Raw genomic sequence first — 12374 nt, 5'->3', positions numbered from 1 at the left:
GCTCGCACACCCATAATAAAACAACACTCAATTTATTGGCATCTCTGATAGCGAAAACGAGGCATATTTTTGGATAGTGCCCGAAGGTGTTTATTTATTCTGTCACGTTGACCACAAAGACGGCAGTTAAGGTCACAACTGCCACTTTCTACTGCTTATGACAGAGACGACTACTTTCATTGTCATTTCTTTATACAGCATATAAGTAAAAGTGGTCAAATTTAATCTTTCAAATTTCAAAATCGCCGGCTACATTTTTACTTAATAGGTACTGTAACTTCCGCTTACCTCAGCACTGACTTCCGCCAGCTGAGCAGATGAATCTTTGTCTGACAGGTCCAAGGCTGTATTTTGCCCTTGCTCCTAAATATTTTGTGAGCCTAAACAGCGCACAGGTTGGTAACAGGACAATTACGCGTGATTCCAAGCATATTATAAATCACCATTTAGCGCAATCTAGGTCAAAATCTGTGAAGTGGAGTACATTTGGCAGATATTTCCCTCGTCAAGTTCAACACCGTCAAATGCGAGCCTACACGGCTGCACACAATGAAATGGATCTGGTAGATTTAGTTCGTAAACTCCACCACCTAGCACCTCTAGCGCTGGCCGAGGACTGGGATAATGTTGGTCTGCTGGTTGAACCGTCTGCACCTCATAAAGTCACTGATGTGCTGCTAACTATAGACCTGACTGAGGAGGTATTGGCAGAAGCATTGGAAAAGAAAGTGAACTTCATTCTCGCCTACCATCCACCCATCTTTGTTCCTTTGAAGAAACTTACGCAGTCGTCAGTGAAGGAGCGGATCATCGTAAAATGCATAGAGAACAGAATAGCTGTATACAGCCCACACACCTGTGTGGATGCTATGGAGGGAGGAGTGAATGATTGGCTAGTTGAAGCATTTGGTATGTTTTATCTAACATACTATTTTTTCTACGTACTAGATACTAGTTATCCTTTTTTACACTTCAATGTGAGACTACATAAAAAATTATATTTTACCAAAGTGTGCTTTGCAATTAGAATTCTTCTGGAAAACTATGGTGGAAACTGCTTTATAAATATTTGGCAATAAAAATGAACAACATAAATTAAACTTTTAAACATAATTATTATATTAAAATAGTCATAAATGCTTAAAACAAATCCCTTCATTGGCTGTCAAGCACTTAAGACATGACTGTATATGCACCAAATGGTCTCACTGATAATTCTCTCTACAAGATAAGCTGTGTTGGATAAACCTAACTGTATATTGTTGCCTTTGCATGTCACCATTCTGACTTGCTAAGAATTGTAGATCATTGTAATCCAAGCTAAATAGCCACTGAAGACAAATATTTCAAATTCCTTGAAGTGATATAATATGGCAGGACATTGAGCTTCTTATGGCTGCCTTAAGAAGATTACAGAATTACATTTGCATTGCTGATTCAGTTGTTTATTAGCCTGCAGACAATATCAAGTTAGACCAAATTGGTTTAAGCTTTAATTTATTACTATATGTTGTTAAGTTGGGAATTATTTCACATAATTGTTTTAATTGCAGATGTCTGATGAAATGGTAAGCCTTTTCTTTTTATTAAGATTTGTTAATTCTTGATTCAAAAACACAGACATTTATTTCTCCTTCTCTGATTCTTGGAATTATAATAGTATCTGCCCTGGTAATATACTATAATTCCTTGCCTGTATGTAGGTAAAACAGAGAGATCAGATCCTATCAGCCCAAGTCTGGCTCCCAGCTGGCCCACTGTTGGCAGTTACAGGGTTGATACAAGAGTGCCTGCCAATGTGATCCATGAATTTGTGACTCGAGTACAGAACACCCCAGAAGTGGAGATAACAGACTCAGCAGGGTAGGTTTTTAATACACTCAAACTTCAGTAAAAATATCCCATTCTTTTCATATGAGACTACAAATAAATAACACAGTCACTCTCTCACACACACACACACACACACTCAAGCCCCCCCCCCTTTCAAATTTACAGAGAGTTGACATTATACCACAAATATTAATTTGTGGTGATTATTTGTTTGGTGTATTTGTTATTTGTTTAACTGAGGACCTTCTTTCCTTAAGCCGTGTATGTGCACAGCATTATTTTTGTTAGTTGTGGGAAGACCTTACATTTTCAATTTTCTTAAAATCCATACTTTAAATAACAAGTTCCTTTATGAAAGCTGTTATGCCTATCCTGTAGACATATTTTGATGCATACTAAGTGATCTGATATGGGAATAGATTTTAGACATTTGATCTCATGGATGGAGGACAGTTGACTTCACCAGATGATCCCCATCCATGTACGGTTATATGTTCCTATTCAAACTTTCAGGTTGAACTCTAGTGGTCCAGATCTAAGGTTACAATTGAACTGTGGAGAGAAAAGCTTATCCAACTTGATAGAGCTCTTGCATAAATACCATGCGTACAAGGAGTTCACTGAAGTCATAGCGCTAGTAAAGGTAAAAAAAGAATTACACATGTAGTTCATCCTGACATATACAGCCTACCAGAATGTCAAATTAAATTGCACTATTATTTGGCTTGTTTTGTAAATACTGTTTTAGGCATTAGAAAGTGCCCAATGTCATTGCAGCCATATGCTTTGGGCTAATAAAACTGATTATATTATAGGTAAGATAACAGTGCAGACTAATTACCCTTTGATAGTTGCAAATTTTTCTTATTTTCATCAGCACTTATTTTGTGGGTTGATCTTTAACTTGGTGTTTTGGTAATGTTTTTCTTCCATTTTTAGCCTCCTATGCCAGGCTTCGGCATGGGACGTATTTCTAAACTCAGTAGTCCCGTCACATTAGATGATGCTGTCACGCGTGTTAAACAACACCTGAACCTGGAGAGAGTCAATCTGGCAATCGGAGCTGGTTGCAGCCTTAGTAAGTTGTGCAATATTATTCTGAAATTTATTTTAGTATTTTCATTTATATTTTCTTAATAATACTTTTTACCTACATTTCTACACACTTTTGTTTAGTGATTAAAATGTTCCAATTGCACATATTCCATTGATATTTAAGAAAATGTGCTTTGCATAAATGTTTCATTATTTTCATTAAAGAGTCAGACATCAAAACAGTGGCAGTGTGTGCAGGCTCAGGGAGCGGAATCCTCCAAGACATCAAGGCTGACCTGTACTTCACTGGAGAGCTTACTCATCACCAGGTGCTGGATGCCCAGTCCAAAGGCAGGAGTGTTATTCTCTGTGGCCATACCAACACTGAGAGGGGATACCTTACACATCTGAAGGAGAAGATGGACATCATGGTGGAGGGAAAAGTCAATGTTCTCTTGTCTCAAACAGATACAGATCCATGCCCATTTGTATAGGCCTGCAACAGTTCCATGGTATCATGGGGAAAGGATTTTTAGAGCTTCCAGATTTTGTCTTCAATCAATTACTTTTGTTGTGTGCAAATTTGTCTTTTGTTTAACTTCTATACATACTAGTCTTGAGATTGAGTCTTAATTGCCAAAGGTCTTTTCTTTATCTGGTATTATACATTTACATTTAAGTTCTGTTATTCATAGATAATTTTTTTAAAAACTAACATTACATACAGCAAATGTCAAACAGAAGCTGGAGAGGGAGAGGCTAAAACCCTTTGTAAAATATTCACAGTACAGCGTAGTGATGATGACAATAGTATACATTTTACACCCTCGGTGGTATTTTAGTGCCATAATAATTAAACCTACAAATTCTTTGTTATAAATTGTTAACAGTTACGTTCAAGTTTTCAGATTTCCAATATTGACTTAGAAGCCAAATAAGCAGTAAAATATCTTTCAGGACATCTTTTGGAAGACCCGAAAGGCCATTTTAAGCTGCCATTTAATAAAACTTGTTAAAGTCAATTTCTACTGATATATGTGCACATCGTGTACAAGTATGTTAGTTATTACAAACCTTATGTTTTTGGTGCTGAAGTACAAGTGACCTAATGGTTTACCAAGATACCAGATAAAAGCTTGGTAATGAATTTAATCTCATGCCAAATATTGCTATTGCCAACATTTAACCCCAATGTAGAAATCTTCTGTTTATTATTAAAATTTTTACCTGTAATATAAACATAAATGTTGAAAATTTGCAATTTTGGAAATATGCAAAGGCAGTATTGTTGCATGTTCATGGTTCTTAAGGCTCATTTATGATATTGTGATACAAACCTAGAGCTTTGGCAGTGTTTTCTCTCCAGCCCCTTTTTAAGGTATATAGTGAAAGTGAATAAAGGCAAGTGCTAATAGAATAATGGACAACCTCGCTGTTAATGGTTCTGTTTTGATGGCATCATACAGTTGATCTTATGTAACCAAGGTTATATTTGTAATTGTGAAATACTTATGCTTTCAGTGCCTTTTTCATAAAAAAAAATGGTAAAATTTGGAGCAATTTATTCATTAGACAATTTTCAAGTCTTTCATTTCTTAACAATAAAATGATTATCCTCAAGTGTTGTTTTCTTGTTTTCTGAAAAACTGATATACATTACCCTGAAAGAATCAAAAGGCAAAGCATTTGGTTTGAATGAGGCTTTAGTAGTTTTATTTTAATTACTCCTGATTGAAGATTTGCCAAAATAAATGACGTGATATATTTTTTTGCTCGTAATAAAATGCTTTGAAGCAGAATTGAAAATTTGAGGAGGTGTGTGTTTAACATGTATAAATGCAAAAAGAAAGGTAAAAGTTGAAAAAAAAACTACACGTTTATAAAAAATTGTTGAATACAGTGATTTGAATAAATTGGAACTTGGTTGCATTTTAGAAACTATTTTCAACTTAAAATTTAGTTCCATCAAAGAAATTAATACAAATACATTCCCTAGATGCCTAGTTGAACAGTAAAACCATTTTAACCATGGCATATTTGTTTAAAAATCCTAATACTTACCATATCTTGCTATTTTGATAAAGATTATATATTACCTACTTATCGACACATTGTCTTTGCTTAGCGTTGGCACATCTAGCGCAATGAGGTTAATGATTCTCTGAAAATTTCCCCTAAAACAGACTGGGATTTCTACATTTCCTTGCTATATTTAAATATTGAAAGGTTATCCCGACCTGCGGAACACCCAGTATCAATCTTTCAGTTTGCACAAGTGTTCAATCGACGGTCAGTCTGTGTTTCAGGCCTTGTAAACAGAGTTCATTTTATATATGCATTTGAACTGTATTTAATTTATCTGCTTTGAAGTTCTTTATTCAAAGGCTGTGCTCCATGGATATTGTTACATATATTCAAAACTTATGATTTTCCTTTCTTTAGTAGGAGACTTTTAGGTGAATAATTATTTTGTGCTACTAGAAAATTAAACTCTGCAAATTAAAGTATTTTTATCAAATGTCCATCTATTACCCTCTGATATCAAAGGTTATACAAATAGTATACAAAATTTAAGTAAAAGCGATACAATAATTTTGTAACAGATCAGAGTTGGAGATTACCATTTATACTACATATCTAGTCTACCCAATAACCTTGACTGTCTGGGGCGCCGTGCCCATGAACCAACTGATGTTACTGATGTGACAATCACGTTATGTTACGTTTTGTTATCAGCCACAGGCCTGCTGTGTCGGAAAATTTAAGGCTGTACTGTGACTTACTCGTTGTGTGACCTTCAGACTCTACTATTTACTATTTTGTCTACTAGGATATTTATTGTTGGTAGAGTCATATGTCAAGGTTTTGCCAGCCTCTTAACACGTATGCTGAAGTTGACACAAAATGTTCATTTTTTAATGCTAAAACAAATTAAAATATCTTTAACAATTTAACATTTTTTTCGTACTCATGTAAATAGTTCGTAAGGGCTACGACACTAAAAGTTACCGAAAAGTTACTAGTTGATCCCATGCAGGAACGTGTTTCATTCCTTTTTATAATGGTTATTTTTCTTTTAATTGTTTCTCTTTTTATTAGTTAGTTGATTTAATTCATTTTATTTTAATTTTGATCCCAACTGACAGGGGAAAAACAAGCAACATCTGCAGACGCATATGATATGATGGCTAAACGCGAAGGGGTCATTCTCATGTATTAGTAAATGTATGTCTCACAACCGTTAAAGAGAAAGAACTTGATTAAACTACCTATATTCTTTTAAATCGGATAAATAAATTTAATGTATGTTCGACAAAATGAATACTAAAATGTTTATAAATTAATCATGACAAAGGCATTTTAAGTACCTGCAATCTATGCTTATTATTTTTAGTGTATTCTTTTTCAATCCCGCTCATCAGAAATGCAAAAATGGTTGATGATTTCCTTTCAACTGGGTAAATCTAAGTCGCCAGTAATGAATGTAGCTTTCCAAGGAGGTGTGATACTACTTGAACTAACTAGTTTTCTCTACCAGTGGTCAGCTCATTGAACACGTCAATCCTATCCAAAATGTATATACAGTAAGGTCTTGCTGTACATACCCTAGGTTCTAGATTTCGATATTGTCAGCTCGATCTTGATTTCGTAAATAATCAAGATCAAGCTAGCACATAACAAACCCGTAGCCATTAATTTCAAAATTATTTTTTCTGGAAAAGTGGACCTTTTATAAAAAAAATTCATGTACCTAGATCAAATTTTACCCAGAGTGGACCTTTTCCCAGCAAAAAGGGCGGTTGTTTCGAACCCCCCCCCCCCCCCCCCCCCCCGACACTCAGAGTAGTTGTACAGAAATGCGCATATATTATCCAGATACCCGGTACATATACATAAATATGTTGTGTAAAATTTATGAGGTTTTGGCAGAGCTTTAAGAAATTAAAACTAATGCATTAACTGTAATACAGTTATCGCCATGTACCGCTACATGTATATGGCATATAATATTGTGAGAGAAACATTGTCAATAACGCTATTTTACGGTACTTCTTAAAAGACCTACTGGTCCGGAATCTAATACGTTCACGTGGAATTAGGTAACAAGCTGCGTGATAAAGAAGTGATTGCTTGTTGACATTTGCCTGGATTTTTATTTTACCGTATGCGGCGTCTCCATTTCCTTTTAAACATACATTTTTCTTTTTGATGATATGAACTGCGTTTAGTAACAACAAGTCGTCCTGCAGGGTCAAAGTCCAACATTACCTGTGATAATCGTCAAAAGGATGGTTATTTTCTATGCTATGGCTTTTCTTCTACCTAATGCACGCCTGCCCACAAGGACGATAACATCTCTCTTAACTCATCAAATCTGACCACGACCAATAAGATGACCATTTGTCATCTACCTCAAACACATGTAGGCCTATATTCAATATGAATTTAAAAATGCAGAATAAGATGATGCAGGCGTTGATTAAGCTGTTGATTAAACTAACCACACCGCGATTCTGCTGCTAATTCTGTTTTTGTTTCACTAATATCCCTGTAGCTTATCGTTTGAAGCCACGTTATCACCTTCTATTCAGAATTTCTTCTATGTAAAAGTCAAATAAAGGGTTTATCCGAAAATATTTTTTGATGTTATTTCGCAGGAAACACCCGACAAAAGTTTTTTTGTTTGTTTGTTTGTTTATTTCTTTATTGTTTTTATTTTGTTGTCCTAGTTCGATAAATCGTATGACTACTTTTTTTCCAAAACTTTAGGCCTACTACCAACTCCGCTGACATAATCCTTCACGAGAATTGACAAGTTTCTTTTTATAATTCTTCCTTATTGGTTTCTCCGACAATGGAATAAATTAAACAATGTATGTAATATGGACATTTCTAGTTATTTGGTTGTGTACACAGTATATGCTTTTCGCCCACTTGGTAAGTAAGGTAGGTATAAACCTCCAAGCAAGTCCAAGAACACGTGTGAATCATGATCACTATTGGCTTCACTACATGCATCATATGGACTCCGCCAGTGAATGAAAGAGAGACCCGATGGGGATGTAGGTTATGTCGCATTGCACAAGTGCCACACATTATTAAATTATTCTCAAATATAAAAGATGTGAGGAGTTTTAGTTGATATACGAAATAAATTACCTGTGTTTGTGCTGTTGATTCTGCCAACAGTTCTAAGACGTTTAAAACTACTACTAAGTGAACTGATCTTTGTCCTTACGGGCACCTCAAATCTGGAGATTGCCCCCTCCTTTGGACTTTGAACCCTACTGGTAATACCGTCATAAATATTGTTATGTTTGGAAGATTAGACATCAGAACGTCGGAGCTGTGCTACTGCGAAGCTCTAAGATGAAGGGACTCCTGGTTATCCTGGTGTGTATCATATACACAATGATGATATTTAGTGTTTCTGCTATGTTGATGCCAATAGTTAACACATTTGGCTTGAAAAAGAAAGGCATTTTATCATACCTTTGGACATTAGTTTGGGGAAACCCACAAATCCCATTGTGCGACAAAGACTGTAGCACTGAAATTGTGGAATTTTCTGAAGATCTTGATACAATGGACGATAGAAACAACAATGTGAAGAAATATAGAAAGCACAGCACACGGGAATTAATTTTATCAGGTAATTTTTATTATATTTAATATCCCAGAATCTTTCCATTCCCTTCGTTATTATAAACGATGTGAGAAAAAGGGCCAGAGAAAAAGTCATGCACTAAATGTAGAGTATGGATTGTTTTTTGCCGAGGAGTAATAATAACATTATGTTTAATGTACTTCTATATTAATTAATTAAGTTCAGGGTTCATTTTTGCCAAGTTTTGATTATTCTTTCATTTCGTCAGCCAAACTACACGTGTGTAATAACCTTGTCCTCAGTTGTATTTGTGTTCACGTGAACGTAATTGTTGGTCAGTATAACTAACTTGGGGAGCAACGAAAGACTAGATAGCTTATCCATTTTTTGGTTTGTTCTTTGGTTTACATACATTTAATCTGTATGTATATTGTAAATTTTTGTAATGGCTTTTCTCGAATTTTTGTTTTGTTTGAATTAATGGTTTGTATTAATAGTTCAAATGATTTCCCGTCCTATCTTCCCCAAGAGATTTAAGAACACTCTACATGCAGGAGTCGCGTGTGGTGCAAGTGTTATGTCTATGAATAGAACCGTGTCCCCAGGGCTCGATCTGCAGAAAAAACATTGTGTTAGTTCTCAGGAAAGTTAAAACTGAAGCTACAAGAGCAAAATCACTTAATGTTTGTAGATAGACAGTGGCGGATTTAGGGGGGTGTCAGGGGGGTCCCCCCTTTCGATTTCTGAAAAAAATCTCACCAATGGTGCTTGAAATTAGAATTTTGACTAGCTGAACCATAATTCTAAAGCATGCCAAATGACACCATTCGCCCTTCAACGGGCCCCAAAACCCACCCCAAGGGGGCTGGGGATGGGGCCCAGCTTCGCATCCGTGGACCCCCCCCCCCTTCAAATAATCCTGGATTTGCCTCTGGATTTCACAAATTTTTATATGTACTGTTTCCTAATGTCAACATGGACTTTTCTTCACTGCTCAGCATTCAACTGGCGCTGTGCCAGTGGGGCATGATTACCTATGATGTAGAAAAGCTGGAATCTAGATAGATGAATATTTTCCTGGAGTAAACAACAATTTTCCCATAATGTTTATATGACAGTTCAGAGACAAATTTGACATTACATAAAATAATCTTAAAAGTAGTATTTATCACAATAATGGATCGAGTATGAAGCTCATTAAATTGCTTTGCTTCTGTAAATCTGTGAAAACAGGATTACCCAAAGTTGACAAGAGTGTGGGGAAGGGGGAGTGGCTAAAAAGTAAGGGTACATGTAGAGAGATATTTACATATGACCTTCAGAGAGCTTTGGATATCCAATTGAAATCCCTTGTTAATTTGGACTTTGAACAATATGTAGATGTGGCCTTGAAACATGATGACTTTGTAGGGATGACATCCTATTCTGTTGATATCAGATTATTGAATATAGATAAGCTGCGTGATGATACTGTGAGACTCTCAAAAGTGTAAGAAAAATGGTATCACTGAAAGGCCCTAACAATTTAATATGCTTCCTCCTTGTGTTGAATAGAAAACAGAAAAGCTGGTGAATATATATAAATATGTTGAAAACAAAAGGTGTATTAATTTGTTAATCTGATTTGCACTCAGCAAGGGTGCTTGGATAAATCTTGATAGTTTTATTGGGAATGGGCCCCTAGCATTTGGTGTAATACACAAAGGAACTCAAGATATAAGAGATACTAATTTTGTTATAATATTATATTGACCAATTTTAATATTTACATCTTGCATTATCTTTATAATGCCATAATCTTTTCATTTACAGAAAACTCAGACCACCACTCACAAGCCCCATCAAGTCCAAGACTGACAACTATTCGTGGTTAAAGTATTTGGAGGAATGAAAGATGTCCCTTCCTGAGAAGTTTACATCTGTTGTTACACCCTTGGTTCAAATCCAGATCTAGAGGGTGACTTTTACAGTACTGTTGCAAATGGACTTTTTATGTACATAGAACACATGCATGTGCTGTACATATTGGTGGCAGTGTGACAGAAAACCAAGAGAAAAACAGTTGAAGGGTTGATTTTAAAAAATCAGTGGCAGACAGTAAAAGAAGTAGTGAACTGTAAATGGAGACAACAGCATTTACTTAGAAAGAAGCCAATAATTTGTCTTCCAACTAAATTGGATATAGTGAAGAATCTCTTGTATAATTCTGAAGGCAGCTCGTACATTATACATGTACATCCCATTTCATTTGGCAGGAGATGAAGATTTTGAACACAAATTGCTGTCAGAAACTACACTAAGTTTTTTTGATCAAGAACTTAACTACATGTAAATACTCATTTGCCGATGGATCAGCATTTGTCCAACAACAGGATATAACCTGAACTTTCACCATCATGAACTGTGTTAATTTGTCCTGGGACACAAGATTTGGTTTAATCATTAAGGTTGTGCAATGAAATACAAACTTAAACTCTGTGATTTCAATGATTCAGTAATTTCATGTGTAAATAAATCACATTCATTTTTCACAAAGTAATAAATTTATATAAAATATTTACTTACATAGTTTTTGACGTTAAGTTTTTTGATAAATTGTGTTACTCCTATTTTAAAACTTAACATTTTATACCACCTAATCCATTATCATATTTCTGAAGCAGCAGTTTTTAAGTTCTTGAGAAAACTCTGATAGCAAACAGGTTACATTTCTGAACATTATAAAAATCTTTTCCTGCTACTACTAACAAAATCTTATGTTTAATGGAAATTTTAGTGTGGGCACTTTCAGATATATTGTTAAATTTGAAGACTAAATGTGTATTACCCGTTTCCTACAGCTGAAGGCAGGGGCGGATCCAGATTTATTTGAAGGGGGGTCTCTTAAGGGTCCCAGAAAATTTTAGTATTTTAAGAGGGCGAACGGTGCAATTTGGTATGGTTTAGAACTATGATTCTGCTAGTCAAAATTCTAATTTCAAGAGGGGACCATTGGTGTGATATTTCTCAGAAATCGAAGGGGGGAGTCAGGACCCCCTGACACCCCCTAAATCTGGCACTGTATAGGTATATTTATGTGTTTGAGCAGGGCACAATGAGTGTGTTTCACACCTTCAATACCTGTACATTTTCCAGGATAATCAAGCATGTAATGGCAACCCTCACTGAAGCCACAGTTACATATTACATAACCTGTGCACTCATCCAAACTGATATTGTACTGGCCAGCATTGCTTATAATTGCATAACACAGTCCAAGGCCAGCTGCTTAAGATGCATTTCCAGTTTTTCCATTACTAAGACTTGTATATTAGTTCTGCAGTCATAGCAATGCAACATCATTCACATGATGAACCACCTGGACAAAGCACAATAGTTTTTAACAAAACCATCATCACTCCTTTGTGGCCCAGGTAATTAATGTCATAAGAAATCCACCACTCAGTGACTAAGCAGTGTCAGGATTGAGTATAGCTATTACTCCATTCTGCTGTAATTTTTACACATTAAAACTTTGTACTTCAGTAGGATTTGTACTGAGTCTACAAAATCTATTTTATTAAATCTAAAAGAGCATTTTTATATACAGACACAGACTCACACTGGTCAAAAAATTTTATTGTTGTAGCTGTTCAGTTGATGTAATACACAGCAGGCATGGTGAAAATTGCGATTGATGTGCTCAATTTAAAAACACTTCTCTGTGAAAACGATGCCAGACACTTAAGCTTCTCGTGTTTCTATCAAAATAATTGAAACAGCCCAGACAAATAACTATTATTGAGTCATGATTTATCCAGCAGACATGAACACTTTAAGTGTAAAATATGGAGGGAATACAAGGTGTCCTCGAATGAAGGCTGAAGTATTACATATCAAATATCAAGCTGTGCATCAA

General features: G+C 35.5%; 2 protein-coding genes across 2 annotated transcripts; both read left to right on the top strand.

Annotated features, from left to right (window-relative positions):
* Window positions 1-70: 70 nt before the first annotated feature.
* On the top strand, window positions 71-4488 carry LOC106155089 (NIF3-like protein 1). The gene is made up of 5 exons (XM_013529743.2): window positions 71-909; window positions 1704-1863; window positions 2347-2476; window positions 2773-2911; window positions 3094-4488. Exons 1-5 carry the CDS (start codon window positions 318-320, stop codon window positions 3360-3362), a joined length of 1290 nt encoding a protein of 429 aa, XP_013385197.1. The 5' UTR covers window positions 71-317; the 3' UTR covers window positions 3363-4488.
* Window positions 4489-8159: 3671 nt separating this feature from the next.
* LOC106155034 (uncharacterized) lies at window positions 8160-11036 on the top strand. Its single transcript, XM_013529632.3, has 2 exons — window positions 8160-8521; window positions 10289-11036. Exons 1-2 carry the CDS (start codon window positions 8239-8241, stop codon window positions 10348-10350), a joined length of 345 nt encoding a protein of 114 aa, XP_013385086.1. The 5' UTR covers window positions 8160-8238; the 3' UTR covers window positions 10351-11036.
* The last annotated feature ends 1338 nt before the right edge of the window (window positions 11037-12374 follow it).

Source organism: Lingula anatina, chromosome 1, assembly GCF_051362555.1.
Source record: "Lingula anatina isolate TDL-2025a chromosome 1, LinAna3.0, whole genome shotgun sequence".
In the NCBI taxonomy this organism is placed as follows: Eukaryota; Metazoa; Brachiopoda; class Lingulata; order Lingulida; family Lingulidae; genus Lingula; species Lingula anatina.
This window is presented reverse-complemented; position numbering and strand designations above follow the sequence as displayed.

Excerpts from the sequence above, each read along its gene's own strand:
- LOC106155089 (XM_013529743.2), top strand. The coding sequence starts at position 318 with ATGAATCTTTGTCTGACAGGTCCAAGGCTGTATTTTGCCCTTGCTCCT. Across the intron at positions 2,477-2,772 it reads AAGTCATAGCGCTAGTAAAG|CCTCCTATGCCAGGCTTCGG; the intron begins GTAAAAAAAGAA and ends TTCCATTTTTAG. Across the intron at positions 2,912-3,093 it reads CGGAGCTGGTTGCAGCCTTA|AGTCAGACATCAAAACAGTG; the intron begins GTAAGTTGTGCA and ends TTTTCATTAAAG.
- LOC106155034 (XM_013529632.3), top strand. The coding sequence starts at position 8,239 with ATGAAGGGACTCCTGGTTATCCTGGTGTGTATCATATACACAATGATG. Across the intron at positions 8,522-10,288 it reads ACGGGAATTAATTTTATCAG|AAAACTCAGACCACCACTCA; the intron begins GTAATTTTTATT and ends TTTCATTTACAG.